General features: G+C 40.9%; 1 protein-coding gene across 2 annotated transcripts; it reads left to right on the forward strand.

The window, feature by feature from the left end:
• Positions 1 to 10,540: 10,540 nt before the first annotated feature.
• Positions 10,541 to 12,573, forward strand: LOC133468621 (homeobox protein OTX2-like). 2 transcript variants are annotated; one of them, XM_061754747.1, is made up of 3 exons: positions 10,541 to 10,884; positions 10,944 to 11,125; positions 11,894 to 12,573. In XM_061754747.1, the coding sequence occupies exons 1-3, from the start codon at positions 10,788 to 10,790 to the stop codon at positions 12,536 to 12,538; spliced, it is 924 nt and encodes a 307-aa protein (XP_061610731.1). In that variant the 5' UTR covers positions 10,541 to 10,787; the 3' UTR covers positions 12,539 to 12,573. The 2 variants fall into 2 exon arrangements, with proteins under 2 accessions (XP_061610731.1, XP_061610729.1); XM_061754745.1 differs by having other exon boundaries at positions 10,546 to 10,884; positions 10,974 to 11,125; positions 11,894 to 12,572.
• Positions 12,574 to 13,770: the final 1,197 nt, after the last annotated feature.

The following is a 13,770-nucleotide window of genomic DNA, read 5'->3' on the forward strand; positions in this document are numbered from 1 at the left end:
CAGGATTTTGCCTCACTGCAGGAAAATACTGCTTCATCGAATTACCCGTATTACATAGATTTAGCCAAAGCTTACGATTCAGGGTTCACTAAAACGCTGATAAACCACAAGAGTGGAAATTTAGGAATGATATTCATCTAACCTAGTAAAAAAAAAAAAAAAAAAACTGCATTGTAAACCACAGACCCCCCTGCAGTGGAAGAAATTCAGTAGGAATATGTAACTGAGGAATGGAAACTTGGGAGTAGGTAGACAAAAAGCAAATAAATAAATACAATTTGAAAATAACTACTTAAACATGTATTCATTGTGCTAGCAGGAGTAGCAACAAAAAGGAGCTGCACCTACCGAAGGTTGCAAGATACAAAACAAACAGAGTTTCTATTCGCGTGGACTTAAAAGAAGTGAAAAAATGTGAAGCTCTCTGAATACTTTCTGGAAGCACTGAACATCGATATGGTACTACGAGTGATAACAATCACGAGACATAGCGGACGACATTTTGACCCACCCCTGTTTAATATCTGTTTGTTTGAAAACAGGCATGTCTCCTGTCAGATGCCAAGCAGCACATTTGCGGCCCTCAACCTCCTCGTGGGCCGAGTCGGGAAAAGAAGGAAGAGCGGCCAAGTCCATTATCTCACAATGACGGGGCTAATTACCGGGGCCAGGCAAGCCGCAAATCACACGGTTGCAGACCGCCTCGTCTTGTGTCCACCGCTCACCCGACGTCTTAATTGCTCTTTTATTCTCGCTGCGTGTTTTGCAGCTGTGCTGACGCTCCTCAGCCATTTTGCCACATGAAAGCGAGATGCTAATTGCTTGCTATGGAAATATTGGTGGCTGTGATTAGCAAGCATTTTGGCGTGAGGGAGCGTCGAGCCAGCACTCCCAATGTTTAATAAAAAAAAACCAAATAAAAAAACAAGCAGTTGGTTATTGGTTTGTCTTCGTCCACATTTTGGGTGGTGAGGTTGAAAGTGTCGGCGCAGCCATTGTGCGCCGCAATTTGTTGTTGGCAGATAATCAGCAAAATTACAGGAAAATTAGCTCAGGCGGTGAATTGTTATCATTAGCATTCATGACCACAAAACCCCATTTTGTCAGAGTGTCGCGCACACATGAAGACTTTTGTACGGTGCCCAATTTGGATGACTGTCAAGATGGTGAAGAAAGAATACAAGGTGGTGGAAAACACGAAACTTAATTGGGCGGTGACTTGCCCTGGTAACTGGTGAGTAACTTCTGATTTATGTTTTGAAATAGTACATGAACGTCAAATAGATGAAAAATATTAAATTACTTATATATTTATATATAATTGGATTATTTTGTACTTCGATAGGTGGAGTCACCCAGACGTATCAGCAATGCTGACATGTATTTCATTACTCAAAACAATTTGAGTTCTGCCAGTTTATCTTTATCTTCGGGGTTGTGCATACATTTCAGACTGCTTTTTCTCTATGCTCCTTTTGAATATGTACAACCCTTTCAACAGCAAGCGGAATGGACAGTACCTGGTACTCCATGGTACGGAGGAAAAGTGTTTCTTCTCTAGCAGAGCAACGACCTTTGAACAAAAAAAAGTTACAATGACGGCTACTCAAACGATCACACCACCCATTGGCTTTTAATGCTTCGACTCTCAATTGACCAAGTACTAGAAATTGTACCTCTTACTACCTGGTTTTGCCAATGGAAAAGTGCCAATAGTGAGCAGAGTGTAAAGCCAACTAGGTATGTTTGACTTATCAAAGAGGAAGCAGGTAGAAATACTGTAAACAAAAAGGGGCTTAGGACTGACTCCTGAGGAACACCACAGTAAAAATAAACTATGCCAAGGCTCAAGGGATGCCATTTCTCTTATAAATGCCGGTTATGCTTTATCCGGAAATATGTGGGACACTCCTCGCCCTTCAAATATTTGGTCATAATTTCTTGGGTGACCTCAGACTTGGACTGAGAGCTTTACCAGTACCCTGGCGCGCCCTCGAAATGCTCTTTCACGCACTTAATTGCTTTGTGCCATACCTCAAAAGAGACGACGAAGGAAGAGAAGCTACTTTTCCCGACAGTTGGAGCCGTGGAGGAGTGTTCCAGCAGAGCAGGAATTGGTAGAGGAGGAGGAGGGTAGGGGGGGGGTAGCAGGTCGGCTGTTCAAAGGCTGGCTTTTTTGCATTGTTGGTCAGTTGGGGATTAAGGTCCTTGGTTCGGTGGCCCAATAGGCCCCTCTAATTAAAAAGGATAAAAAGAAGGCAGACACACACAAAAAAAACAGAAGCAAAGAGAGAGAGAGGAGAGAGCAAATTTACCCAGAAAAGAAAGAAAAGTGTAACAACAGTGGCCGTCAATTGAAAATGGATTAACTTTATACTCTATTCCAGTGGTTCTCAAACTGGGGTAGGGTGAGCTCCAGGGGTCCACGAGCTATAACTCCACAAAATAATTTGCAAGTAATTATGTATCACTTAAAAAAAAGTGCAAACCTGAATATGGCTGCCAGTAAAACTAAAATTCTACACCAATTACTCCTCCCTACCTTCGCTTTGGGCCAATTAAAATCTCTGATTATGAGGTATCTAACATCACTGCATGGGTCCCTGGGGTGTTTTGTGATCAGTTTAGGGTATATTTAGGGTTTAAACTTTGAACATAGGTAGTTATAAAACCTTTTTGGGGGGTATGAGAATGGGGTGGGGGGGGGGGGGGGGGCATTACTTGAAGTTTGGTATTGAGGGTTTACTTTACTTTTAATTCATACAGGCATTGAATTCATCTTTCTTAAAAAGAAAAGTAGACAAACTCGGTGTTTGTGGCGCATTGTTGAGCGTCATCAGAATGTGAATGGGCAACCGTGTGTGTGCTGCAGCCCAGATGCTGGCAGCCAGTAGGTGGGCTGTTTACCGTGCGGATGCCTGGTTGTGTTTTTGTTTGGCCCGCCTCGCCTCCTCCCCGAGCCCACCGGGAGCTCCGGGGCTCCCGGTGGGGGCTGGTCCCTGCTGACCCCGACGCCCAGGTATGAAGCCTCCTCGCTTGGCCTGCACCAGAGAGCGGGGGGGGGGGGGGGGTTAACGAGCTACCAGCAGGGACAAGAAATGCAACCCCCCGGTAAACTGCAAACTGGAGAGTGGATATACAGAAATAAGCAAAAACACTATCGGACAGGTGCGAAATACTAACTGACAAAAAGAGATACAGTGGTACCTTGACTTAAGAGTTTAATTTTTTTCATGACCAAGCTCGATTTACTTATGTCAAATCAATTTTCACACTTGAAATGAATTGAAATGCCATTGATCAGTTCTAGCGCCCCAGAAAAGCAAATTTTTTCCCTCATATTTTTCAGAGAAATAGCACTGTATTTTATAGAACATGATAACAGAGAATTTACTGAATAAATTAGATAATCTGGGTTCAAAACAATTACGTGACAGCATGTAACTTGAAGAAGAACCTCGTAAATTGGGCTGGGGTACCACTGTATTCAGTTTTCAGGTGAAGTTTCAGGATTAACCTTAAATGCACTATAACCTTTAGAGAGGAACTTAATTCGACTTTATGAAAATTTTGAACCCACGTGAGCAACTGTTTAATGATTTTGCACTTTTTGTACAACTTGCTGTTCTGTAACAAAATTCATTACAGACCCATGAAAATTTCCAAGGATGTCCACTACAATGCCTTTCTGTGACTCTTCCAGTCTCTCTGTTTCTCTGTTGCAAGCTGCTGATGACACTTTGTGAAAGATCAGTTTCCAATTCCTTTTTGATGGCGGGCAATTGTTGATAAACTGTCAGTGGTCTTCTTGGTCTCATGATGCCAGCATAATGAAGAGGATTGTTTAAATACCACTTCCATTTGAAGCAGGATTGAAATATTAAATATTTTAAGTATTGTTCCATTCGTGGAGGAAACACCTATTGTGAATTTTGCTTTTCAGCTTCTTGTTAGAGAACAGCAAATTGTGCAAAAAGTACTAAAATGTTGAACAGATGGATATGTGCTTTCAAAGGGTGACGGAAGGTCAAATACAGACGGTCAATTGTGCATCTTAGGTTCACCCTGATATTTGAAAGCCCAATACCTTTTTGTGAGTAGTGTAACAGAAAACTCATTTGAGGAGCAGTGTGTCACATTTGAACAGATAGCAACAATTAGCATCTATCATCGAGCGCTCAGCATGAGATTATCCCTCACAGTTTGCTAGCAAGTCTTTAGCTGACAACGTCATTAGCGAGGTGTTGGCTTTCGGGGGGGGGGGGGGGGGGGGGACGCTTATACAACAAAGTCACGGGAAATGTTCAAAGAATTGTGTGGTTTTGGCTGCAAACACAAAATGTCTTTGTTTTTTTTAAAAATTACAGTTTCAGTCTAAATGTGGAAAAAAATGCTAGTCTGGAGAAACAGAGGACATTCACTAGTACTGTACGCCATTGCCATATAATCACGAGGGGTGTACCGGTACACCAAAAAAAAATCCCAGTTCGATACATACAGTACCTTGGTTTTTAATAATGGCATAAAATATATCTATATTTTTAAAACAAATTTGTGGTATTAAATTTTCTAAATAAAAGATGCTTAAATAAACAAAACAGTGTATACAATAAAATATTTGATTGTTTTCAGGAAAGTGATGTTTACCAGCCAGAGGCTTTTCTGCACTGTCCTCTATTTGTTTACAGTGGTACACTCCCTAAACCTTACCTGATATTAATATATATACTATATTTTTTTCATATATTCTATTCATTTTAAAGTATTAAAATTAATCTGTCCTGTTCAGCTGCCTAGTCATGCGGTATAGTAGATCTGTATGCGTTTTTTATGCCGGAACAGGACACGACATGGGACAATTTATTACAGTGATTTCATCTTTAAGTGTCACATAGCTTTTTAATGCAGTGGGCATTTGGTGTAGCTTATTGATCACGTGTCCACTGGCAAAGACGCTAGCTCTTTGCATGATTTCCATGGCCCCCAAAAAATGACTTCATTTGTTTTTTTCAAACCCCTGCTGCCATCTAAGAGTCCTTCCAATAACGCAAAACAAGTCAATACCCAAAAGTTTCTTTTGCGGCATTATCAATACGGCCACGGCCCTGATGCCTATCAATAAATCTATCAGTGTGCATCTACTGTGCAGACGGCACCAGAAAACTCATGTGCCGTACAGTTGTACGTGTGTGACAGATGGAAACGAGCGGGTGGGCCGAGTCACCGATTTGACCTCGACACCCTGGCCACTTCATTAGGTACACTCTCTGTCCCTTGAATCTACCGAGATTGAGAGCATGACTCCGTCAATTGGCTCGCAGGCAGGTTAGACAGACGCGTTAACAAGATCTTTTACCTTTTCTTTGACAAGCGCGGCTGCCCGTTTAGCTGAAAAACGCTCCCCCCGGGCGCTGCGAGCTCTCTTCCCCCTCCATGAATTATATATAATACAACTGAAGATGAAAGCGCTCAGCGGGGAGCTGACAAGATGGCTGACGGAGCAGGAGGGAAGACAGCTCTTTGGTTAGTGCTGTTTTAGGACATGATTCTAAATAAATACTGCGTTAACTCTAATGGACGTCCAAAAAAAAAAAAAAAGTCTCAGATGTGTGAGCAGTGGCAGTTTCTGCTATTGTGCGTTATGTGCGGCCGCACAGGGCAGCATTGCTCGGGGGCAATCCAAAAAATGGATTGCTACCATTGTAATGGCATGACATGTCAATCATTAGTGTTTGTAAGGGAAATTTGCGCCCCCTGGTGGAGTAAATTAAAAAAAGGGTATCCTGGAGTTCATGTTTTCAGGTGTACCCGGCATTAAAGGGGCTGTAATGGAACACAGCGCAATGAGTCTGTGTCTGTTGTTAAAATGTTTTCTGTTGATTTGAGGCTTTAAAAAAAGGATTCGTAATAATTACTTCTCAACCCTGCACAGCTTGTTTCCGAGCTTTGCTGTCCGCCTTAGGGGGAGGATGCCACGGAGAACATGGAGGGAGGGGCTGGGCACCAAAATTCTGGGGGGGGGGGGGAAAAAACAAAAACTGTTCATTTTGATTGGCAATAATCAATATGACCCCAGGTCAGGTACAAGGAGACGGAAATAAGCACAACGCACAGAGGGGGTCAACTGAACTATAATGTTTATAATTGCATATGATAAGCATTTGTGGCGTAAATGTTCTTTTATTTGAGTTTCTTTGTTTTTGAAATGGCATCAAATGCTCTGGAGGGCTGTATTTATGGCCCACGTGCCATAGGTTGCCCACCCCTGCCTGAAAGCTTTTCTGCATATCAATATGTAATTAAAAAACTAACGTCGGCAGAAGTTTTAGTCAAAGGTTTTATTTTCAAATTTCCTTTGACATGCTAAGCTAAATATAAAAATAATAGGAAATCATATATTTGGTTATTGTTCTTTTAAACCAGTCAATTTAACATTAAAAACGATAATAGTTTCGATTTGTAGTGTAAGTTGTTATATTTATCATAAATATTAAATATCAAATATATAAATTATATATTTTTAATATTGCAATATAAACAAGAGGCGTAAACTGTATTTTTTATACTGTTTATAATTTTGTAATGAGGGTGAAAATGGAAACAGCTGTCAGGATGATGTTTAACAAGCTGAATAATAAAGACGAAAATTCATTTTGTCAAGGCATTTTTAGTATTATGTTTTTTTTAAATAATTACAAATATATATAAAAATGGTTAACAAGCCATCAATACTTTGTAAACACTAAGAATTGGCAGAAAAGGCAGAATTGCTGTATTTAAATACAGACAACAGTCAATAAGGTATTGCATCATCAAGCTAACGGTGCTTTTCTATTGGCTCCTAAAAGTCTGTCGCTCGCTTTGCCTCTGCATAAATAGTCAGCATCGTCAAGTGTTCACTAACCGCTTAGCGGGCAGAAAACTGGAATCCAGCAACCAGAAGGGGAGCCCCTTGAACGCATCACCATTGAGGTAAGTGTAAAAATTGATTTGGTTCTAATTGAATGGAGTTGTTTCTTTTCCAGTGGGTGTGTGCGTGGAGGAAGAGGAGGGTGGGGGATGGAGGAGGAGGAAGGCGGAGTCCACGCGGGGAGCTAATTGAGGAGGCGTGTTTTTTGTTTTTTTTTCCTCCCCCCCCCCCCCCCAACCTTCGGAAACTTTGCAGTGTTGACGCCCCTGCAGGCAAAAAGGCATTCAAGCGCTTAATGGAGCACAAGTTGAAATAAAAACACATGAATACATGCACCAGGATGTCGCCCATGTTTACTACAACTAATACGACTAGTTAGACTTCATTATAGGGATACAATCATTAGATTGTCGACCTTGATTTGGGGGGGGGGGGGGGGGGGGGGGGGTGAGAGATAGAAGTATGGTAAATTGATATTTTTAAATAACAATTACAAAACACAAACAACAAATTCCACACTGGAAAAAAAAGTCATTTGCAATTACTTAGTCTGAACATATACATCATGACTAAAATGTGTTAAACATACACAGTATTATTTAATAATTTTCCAGGAGGTGGAAATTTAGTCAGTTTACCTCTTTTCAATCATGCACCGCAAGCACACATTTGTGTAGGCTATTTTAATAATACAAATAATTTAGAATAAAGAATACTGGAAAAATAAATAAACAAGCTACAAAAAAATACAAATATAGTAAATAGATATTTTTAATAATGAGAAGGATAACAAGATAAGCATTTGTAATACATTTAGAAAAGAACATTTTTTAATTTGAATGCAGAAAAAATTCAAACAAGCTATAATATTGAATATCAAATTTAATAGCCTATTGTATATAATAGGCTATCTTTATAATACATTTAGAACACACGATGTATATTTAAAATATTGACAATTCAAACAAGGTATTGGACTTTTAATTAAAAAAAAAAAAAAGATTTAAATCCCTGCTAATTAAAATCAAGTGGCAAAAGTCAGTTTTTACAGTGCATGCAAAAAGCAGCTACAGAGTAATTAAAAACAAGAAGCAATCAGGAGATGTTAAGTGACTTTGTACCAGTGAAGAGTAAAAGTTCAAAAAAAATAATTAATGGCAGTTAAGAATTAGACTAATAATCAATATCTGTGGGGGGGGGGGGGGGGGGGGGGGGACGACAAATATAGCTATATTAAATTCTCCTGCCATATATTACCGACTCATCAGCACCAACTATCCATATTTTTATTTTTGTACTACTACATTTAATGTTGCGAAGAGTTGTTCCTCCTTCAAAGTGAGCCTTTTATTCGTTTTTAATGATCTTTTTGTGCTTCTATGTCCGGTGGACTGTAGTTTTAAAATGTTCTCTGTAGTTGGAATTGCAAAACACAGACATTTGTATAAAAGGACCCTGAGTATTTGCAAACAGATTCATAATAGTAGTAGTTTAAAAAAACAACAACAACAAAACAAAAACGGTGCATGTGTCGATTGTTATGGTGCATATTGGGGGTGTTTGTGGGTGGGTGGGTGGGGGGCGGGGTGGTTGGGTGTGTGTGCTGTCTGGCAGTCAGCTGGTGTGATCGACACAATGCCACTCTTTGTCTTGGGGTGTGCTGATGCAAAAATGAGGGAAGCGGACTAAATATTTATTATATATATATATAGCTCACTGTGCATATAAATCCATATGCAGTGAATATAAAAAGTCTGCACACCCCTATCAAATGCCAGGTTTTGTGATAGGAATCAGACCAGAGTCAATCATTTCAAAACTTTATCCACCATTAATGTGACGTATAACTTGCTGACTCAACTGGGGGGAAAAAGAAAACAAAGTTGATACCATTTTAGTACCATACCATGTTAGGAAAATAGAGTTGAGCTCATGTGGTTGCACAAGTGCGCACACCCTGTCATAAGTGAGGATGTGACTATGTTCAGAATCAACCAATCACATTCAAATTCACATTAAATGGGAGTCAACACAGACCTGCCACCATTTTAAGTGCCTCTGATTCACCTCAAATAAAGTTCCGATGTTCTAGTAAGCTTTTCCTGACATTTTTAGATACATTTTACAGCTCAGCTTTTTTTTTTTTTTAAATGACAAACACCTGGCATTGCACTCGGGGTCTGTAGACTTTTTCTATCCACTGTAGATACTGTATTGTATATCACGTGCCCCCCAGCCCCCACTCAGCTGCACGGCGTCCCCCTCATCAAGCCAACGCGTGCCACCCGGATTAACGCCCCAAAAAAAAAAAAAAAAAAGTGCGCTCCTTTCAGCAAGCCAATAATAATTAAAGACTGGTATTTATAATGATTATTATTGAAAGGATGTGGAGCAACCGGTGGTTTAGGAGGAGGGGGGCAGTATGGGTGAGGGTACAATACCAAAAAAGTGACAGATTGCAGCGTCCGTTATTGGCTCTATTAAAAAAAAAAAAAAAAAAAAAAAGCATTCACCAAAACAACAACTAAAAACACACAGTATGTGTTCTGCAGGTAAAATTATGCATAAAACGTCAATATTTTATTTTTAATAAGTAATTATTCCCTTTAATCCTATCATGAAATAATTGTTTTTAAACTCCCACTCCCTGTTGCACAATGTTTTATTATTTTTACACACGCAGACTGATTATTCTCATTTGATTTGACTATTGCACATTATGCAGCCATAAGGCACATTGCTTGTCTTATTGTTGTGAAACATTCTGATGTATATGTGTGTATAAAATATAATTATTCATTCATGCAACGTGAGCCTTATTATTTGTAAGCTATTGCATTTCACATAAATTGGATTAAAAAAAATAAATCACAATAACTCATTTGTATTGCTTTATAATCGTTCCAAACATTAAAAAGGAGCGGCTTTTCTGTGAAAAAGAAAGCACTGCAACATCGAGACGTACTCAAAATCAAACCTGATTGAATGTGAATTTGGCTTGTAAGTGAGATAAAGAACTTCTCCCACTGCAATGTGCACTTTTTTTAAACAACAACAAAAAGTGTCAATCTCTGTTTGTTTGGATTGAGATTAAGTGCTGCCTCCTAATCAACACTTTGCGATAGTCTCACCTTCCAAATCTAATTACCGGGAGCAATTCATTAGGAGAGGAGGATGAAGGAGTCTCGGGGGGCACAATTGAGTATAGGAGGGGGGGGGGGGGGGGTGTTTGGCTGCCTTGAGTCGATATGATGTCAGAATGAGCCCAGCTTCTTCATTATTGCCCCCCAAAATTGGCCCACATTGACATGTGCGGGACTTTTGATGCCAACAAATAGAGAAATTTCGAGGTATAGGGGGGCGTTGTGTGGTGGAGGAGTGGGGTGGGGGTCTTCATTGTATCTGAATGGCGCAGCTCAGTTTGCGGCTTTTGTTTGCAACTTCTTATTGTTATCAGCGTTACTTATCAGTCAACAGTGGGCTTTGTCCCTGCAAATGGCCCCCCAATCAGCTGCGGCCTAACCTGTGGGCATATATGTTAATGCTTGATGAGGAGGGGGAGGGATCCAGTGGGGAGGGGGGTGCATTTTTTAACGACAATGTTTTGTTTTTAGGAGGAGTGTGTTTTGGGAGGGGTGAGGGGGCAGACAGACAGACTGAGCGCAGGACAGCTGGGAGGGAAAAGAGGGAGGGAGGGAGGTCTAGGGGTTTAAGAGCCCCTGCACACGTTTGGGACCCTCACTTCTTCTGTTGCCTCCATCGTCATCTTGGAACTTTAAAAAAAAAATATATATATAAAAAAAAAAAAAAGCAGGATTGAACATTTCTTAAAAGTTCGATCGTATTTTTTCCCCTCCCCGGGTTACCAGTGGCCATCATGATGTCCTACTTGAAGCAGCCCCCCTACACGGTCAACGGACTCAGTTTGTCCGCCCCTGGGGTGGACCTGCTGCACCCTTCCGTGGGATACCAAGGTAAATAAATACCAATTTAGGGGGGGAAAAAACAAAAACAAAACGATGCGATGTTGCAGTTGTAATCATGCATTCGTGCGTGCACGCAGGCACGCCGAGGAAGCAGAGGCGGGAGAGGACCACCTTCACCCGGGCCCAGCTGGACGTGCTGGAGAACCTGTTCACCAAGACCCGCTACCCGGACATCTTCATGAGGGAGGAGGTGGCCCTGAAGATCAACCTGCCAGAGTCCAGAGTGCAGGTGAAGCGAGGGGGAGAGCAGCAAGAAAACCTATGTTTCGGGTGCACCTCAATACAGTAGAATATGATGTTAAAGTTCATTTATTTCAGGTGTTCAATTCAATTTTTGTTTAAAAAGTCTATAGCTACACCAGAAAATATTATTCAAGGTCATTTCCTAACTCGTAGTTATGCCAAAAATCATTGTTTTGTTTCTTCTGTAATATTCCAATTTGGTGGGATGGTAGAATTTGGGCGCTTCGTTAGCTGCAAGCGAACCAAAATCATCAAGAATATTTCAGTGCGTGTAGAGAAGCTACATGTTAAAACTTTTGAAACGAACTACTGAAATAATGGAAGTGCTTCACGATATCTCAATTTAATGAGACGCACCTGTAACACATGCAGAGGTTTACATGGGTTTGATTGGTAGGGGGAAGGTTTCAAGTGATTTATGTGGAAAAACATCATGCAACAAATATGTATCATCATCGGGGGTAACTTTTGGGGGTGTTAAATGTTTTGCAGTTGCATGGTTGGCTTTTTCCTTTTTAGATTATGCATATTCATACTTGAAAATGGTGGGTAAAACGGCTCAAATTTATGAACCATAAAATACAACACATTTTAATTACGGAGCATTTGTGAATTAAATCTTGTTTTATAGTTGGCTTTAATGTTTCTCATCATAATAGACATTTGTTGCATGATATTTTGTGGATTTTGGCTGTCACATCATCTTTAAATTGGGGCGTGTAATACATTGATTATGATGGTTTCGTTTTTTCAGGTATGGTTCAAAAACCGCAGGGCCAAGCACCGCCAGCAGGCCCAGCAGAGCCAAGGCGGAGCACCGAGCAAAGCGTCCAGCACGAGGCCGGTGAAAAAGAAAGCCTCCCCGGTCCGGGAGGCCAGCTCGGACAGCGGGGCGAGCGGCCAGTTCACGCCGCCCTCCAACGCCTCTCTGCCGGCCGCGAGCAGCGCGGCGGCGCCGGTGTCCATCTGGAGCCCGGCTTCCATCTCGCCTCTACCCGACCCCATGGCCACTTCCTCGGCTTCCTCCTGCATGCAGCGCTCCTACCCGGTGACGTACACCCAGGTCACATCGGGCTACAACCAGGGCTACACGGGCTCGTCGTCCTACTTGTCCGGCATGGACTGCAGCTCGTACCTCTCGCCGATGCACCACCACCACCAGCTGAGCTCCGCCATGAGCCCCATGAGCGGCGGAGGCGGAGGCGGCGGCGGCGGCGGGGTGTCCAGCCACCTGAGCCCGGCGTCGTCGCTCTCCGCATCGGCGTACGGCTACGGAGGCACCGCGGACTGCCTGGACTATAAGGACCAGACGGCTTCGTCCACATGGAAGCTCAACTTCAACACGGATTGTTTGGATTACAAAGAGCAGCAAGCGGCGTGGAAGTTCCAGGTTTTGTGATCCGACTTCCAGGCCCCGGAGGAGCGGGTCAGAGGCGGCCGGGGGACACTTCTTCTACCTCGGGCGGACAAAGCAGGACTGCAGCCTCTTCTTCTTCTTCTTCTTCTTTTCATCTGAGCTTTCACACTCAAACTTTGATCAAGGACATGGAAGATTAAATTTAAAAAATAATAATAAAAAAAAAATTCACCAATTGGGGAAGTTTTAATAAGCTTCTTAAGAGTCCCAAATGTGATCAAAGCTGATGTGTGTGAGACCTCTGACATGGATGCACTACTTAATTTATAACAAATGCTTAAAAGACAATCAAGCCCTTTCCCCATATTTTTGTCTTCATCCACGTGTTTCCCCCCAATGTTATTCTAGATTAATTTCCCTTTTTTTGTTGCTATTTTTTTTGCAAGCAGCTATGAATTTCTCCATTGTTTAATGATAAATTATTATAGTTGAAAAGGGAAATATGCAAGTTAAGCTGTATCAAAAAAGGCCAAACACACACGCAATAATAAAGAACAAACATGAGCCAAGTTGCATGTGTACATACATCTGCTGTTTTTGCTTTGTTTTTCACTTTTACTCCTTTGCATAATTTATGAGAAAAGGGATAATAATATAGGTTCAAATAGGAGAAAACAAGTCATGTCAAAAGAAAAAGTCATATAGTTACAAAAATAAAGTCTTAAGTTAAAAGTCAGAGTATTAAAACGAGAATAAAGTCGAAATTTCATGAGAATAAAGTTGCAAAATTTGGGGGAATAAGTCAAGTTAAAATAAAAAGTCATATTACAAGAAAAAAAGGCAGTCATATCTTAGGGAAGTCACAATTTTACAAGGATAAAGATGTAATATTAATAGAGTTGCAAAGTTAGGAGGGAAAAAAAGCTGCCTTAAAAGTTGTCCTATTACTAAAATAAAGTCCTAAAGTTGCAAGAACGTCGATTTTATGAGGGAAAAAAACTTCTTTAGTTAGTTGAAAGAATTAAGTCATATGAAGAAAAACGCTGCAATGTTATGAAAATAGTCATAATTTTACGAGAATGTTGTAAAATGAGACAAAAGTCATTTAGAGAATACAGTCATATGAGAAAAGTAAAAAGTTCAAGTTAAAGTTGTCAAATATGAGGGGGGGGGGGGGCGGAAGGGTGGAAATCTAAATTCAAAATGCATATTATGATGGGAAAAGCCCTAAAATTCCATATATTTTCCTACGATACACAAAAGTCATAAAATAA

This window comes from Phyllopteryx taeniolatus, chromosome 18 (assembly GCF_024500385.1).
Source record: "Phyllopteryx taeniolatus isolate TA_2022b chromosome 18, UOR_Ptae_1.2, whole genome shotgun sequence".
NCBI lineage: Eukaryota > Metazoa > Chordata > Actinopteri > Syngnathiformes > Syngnathidae > Phyllopteryx > Phyllopteryx taeniolatus.

What these genes read in the sequence shown, in the direction of transcription:
- LOC133468621 (XM_061754747.1), top strand. Translation starts at nt 10,788, where the DNA reads ATGATGTCCTACTTGAAGCAGCCCCCCTACACGGTCAACGGACTCAGT. An exon ending in CCCTTCCGTGGGATACCAAG is followed by an intron (nt 10,885 to 10,943) that starts GTAAATAAATAC and finishes GCGATGTTGCAG; the next exon opens with TTGTAATCATGCATTCGTGC. An exon ending in TGCCAGAGTCCAGAGTGCAG is followed by an intron (nt 11,126 to 11,893) that starts GTGAAGCGAGGG and finishes TCGTTTTTTCAG; the next exon opens with GTATGGTTCAAAAACCGCAG.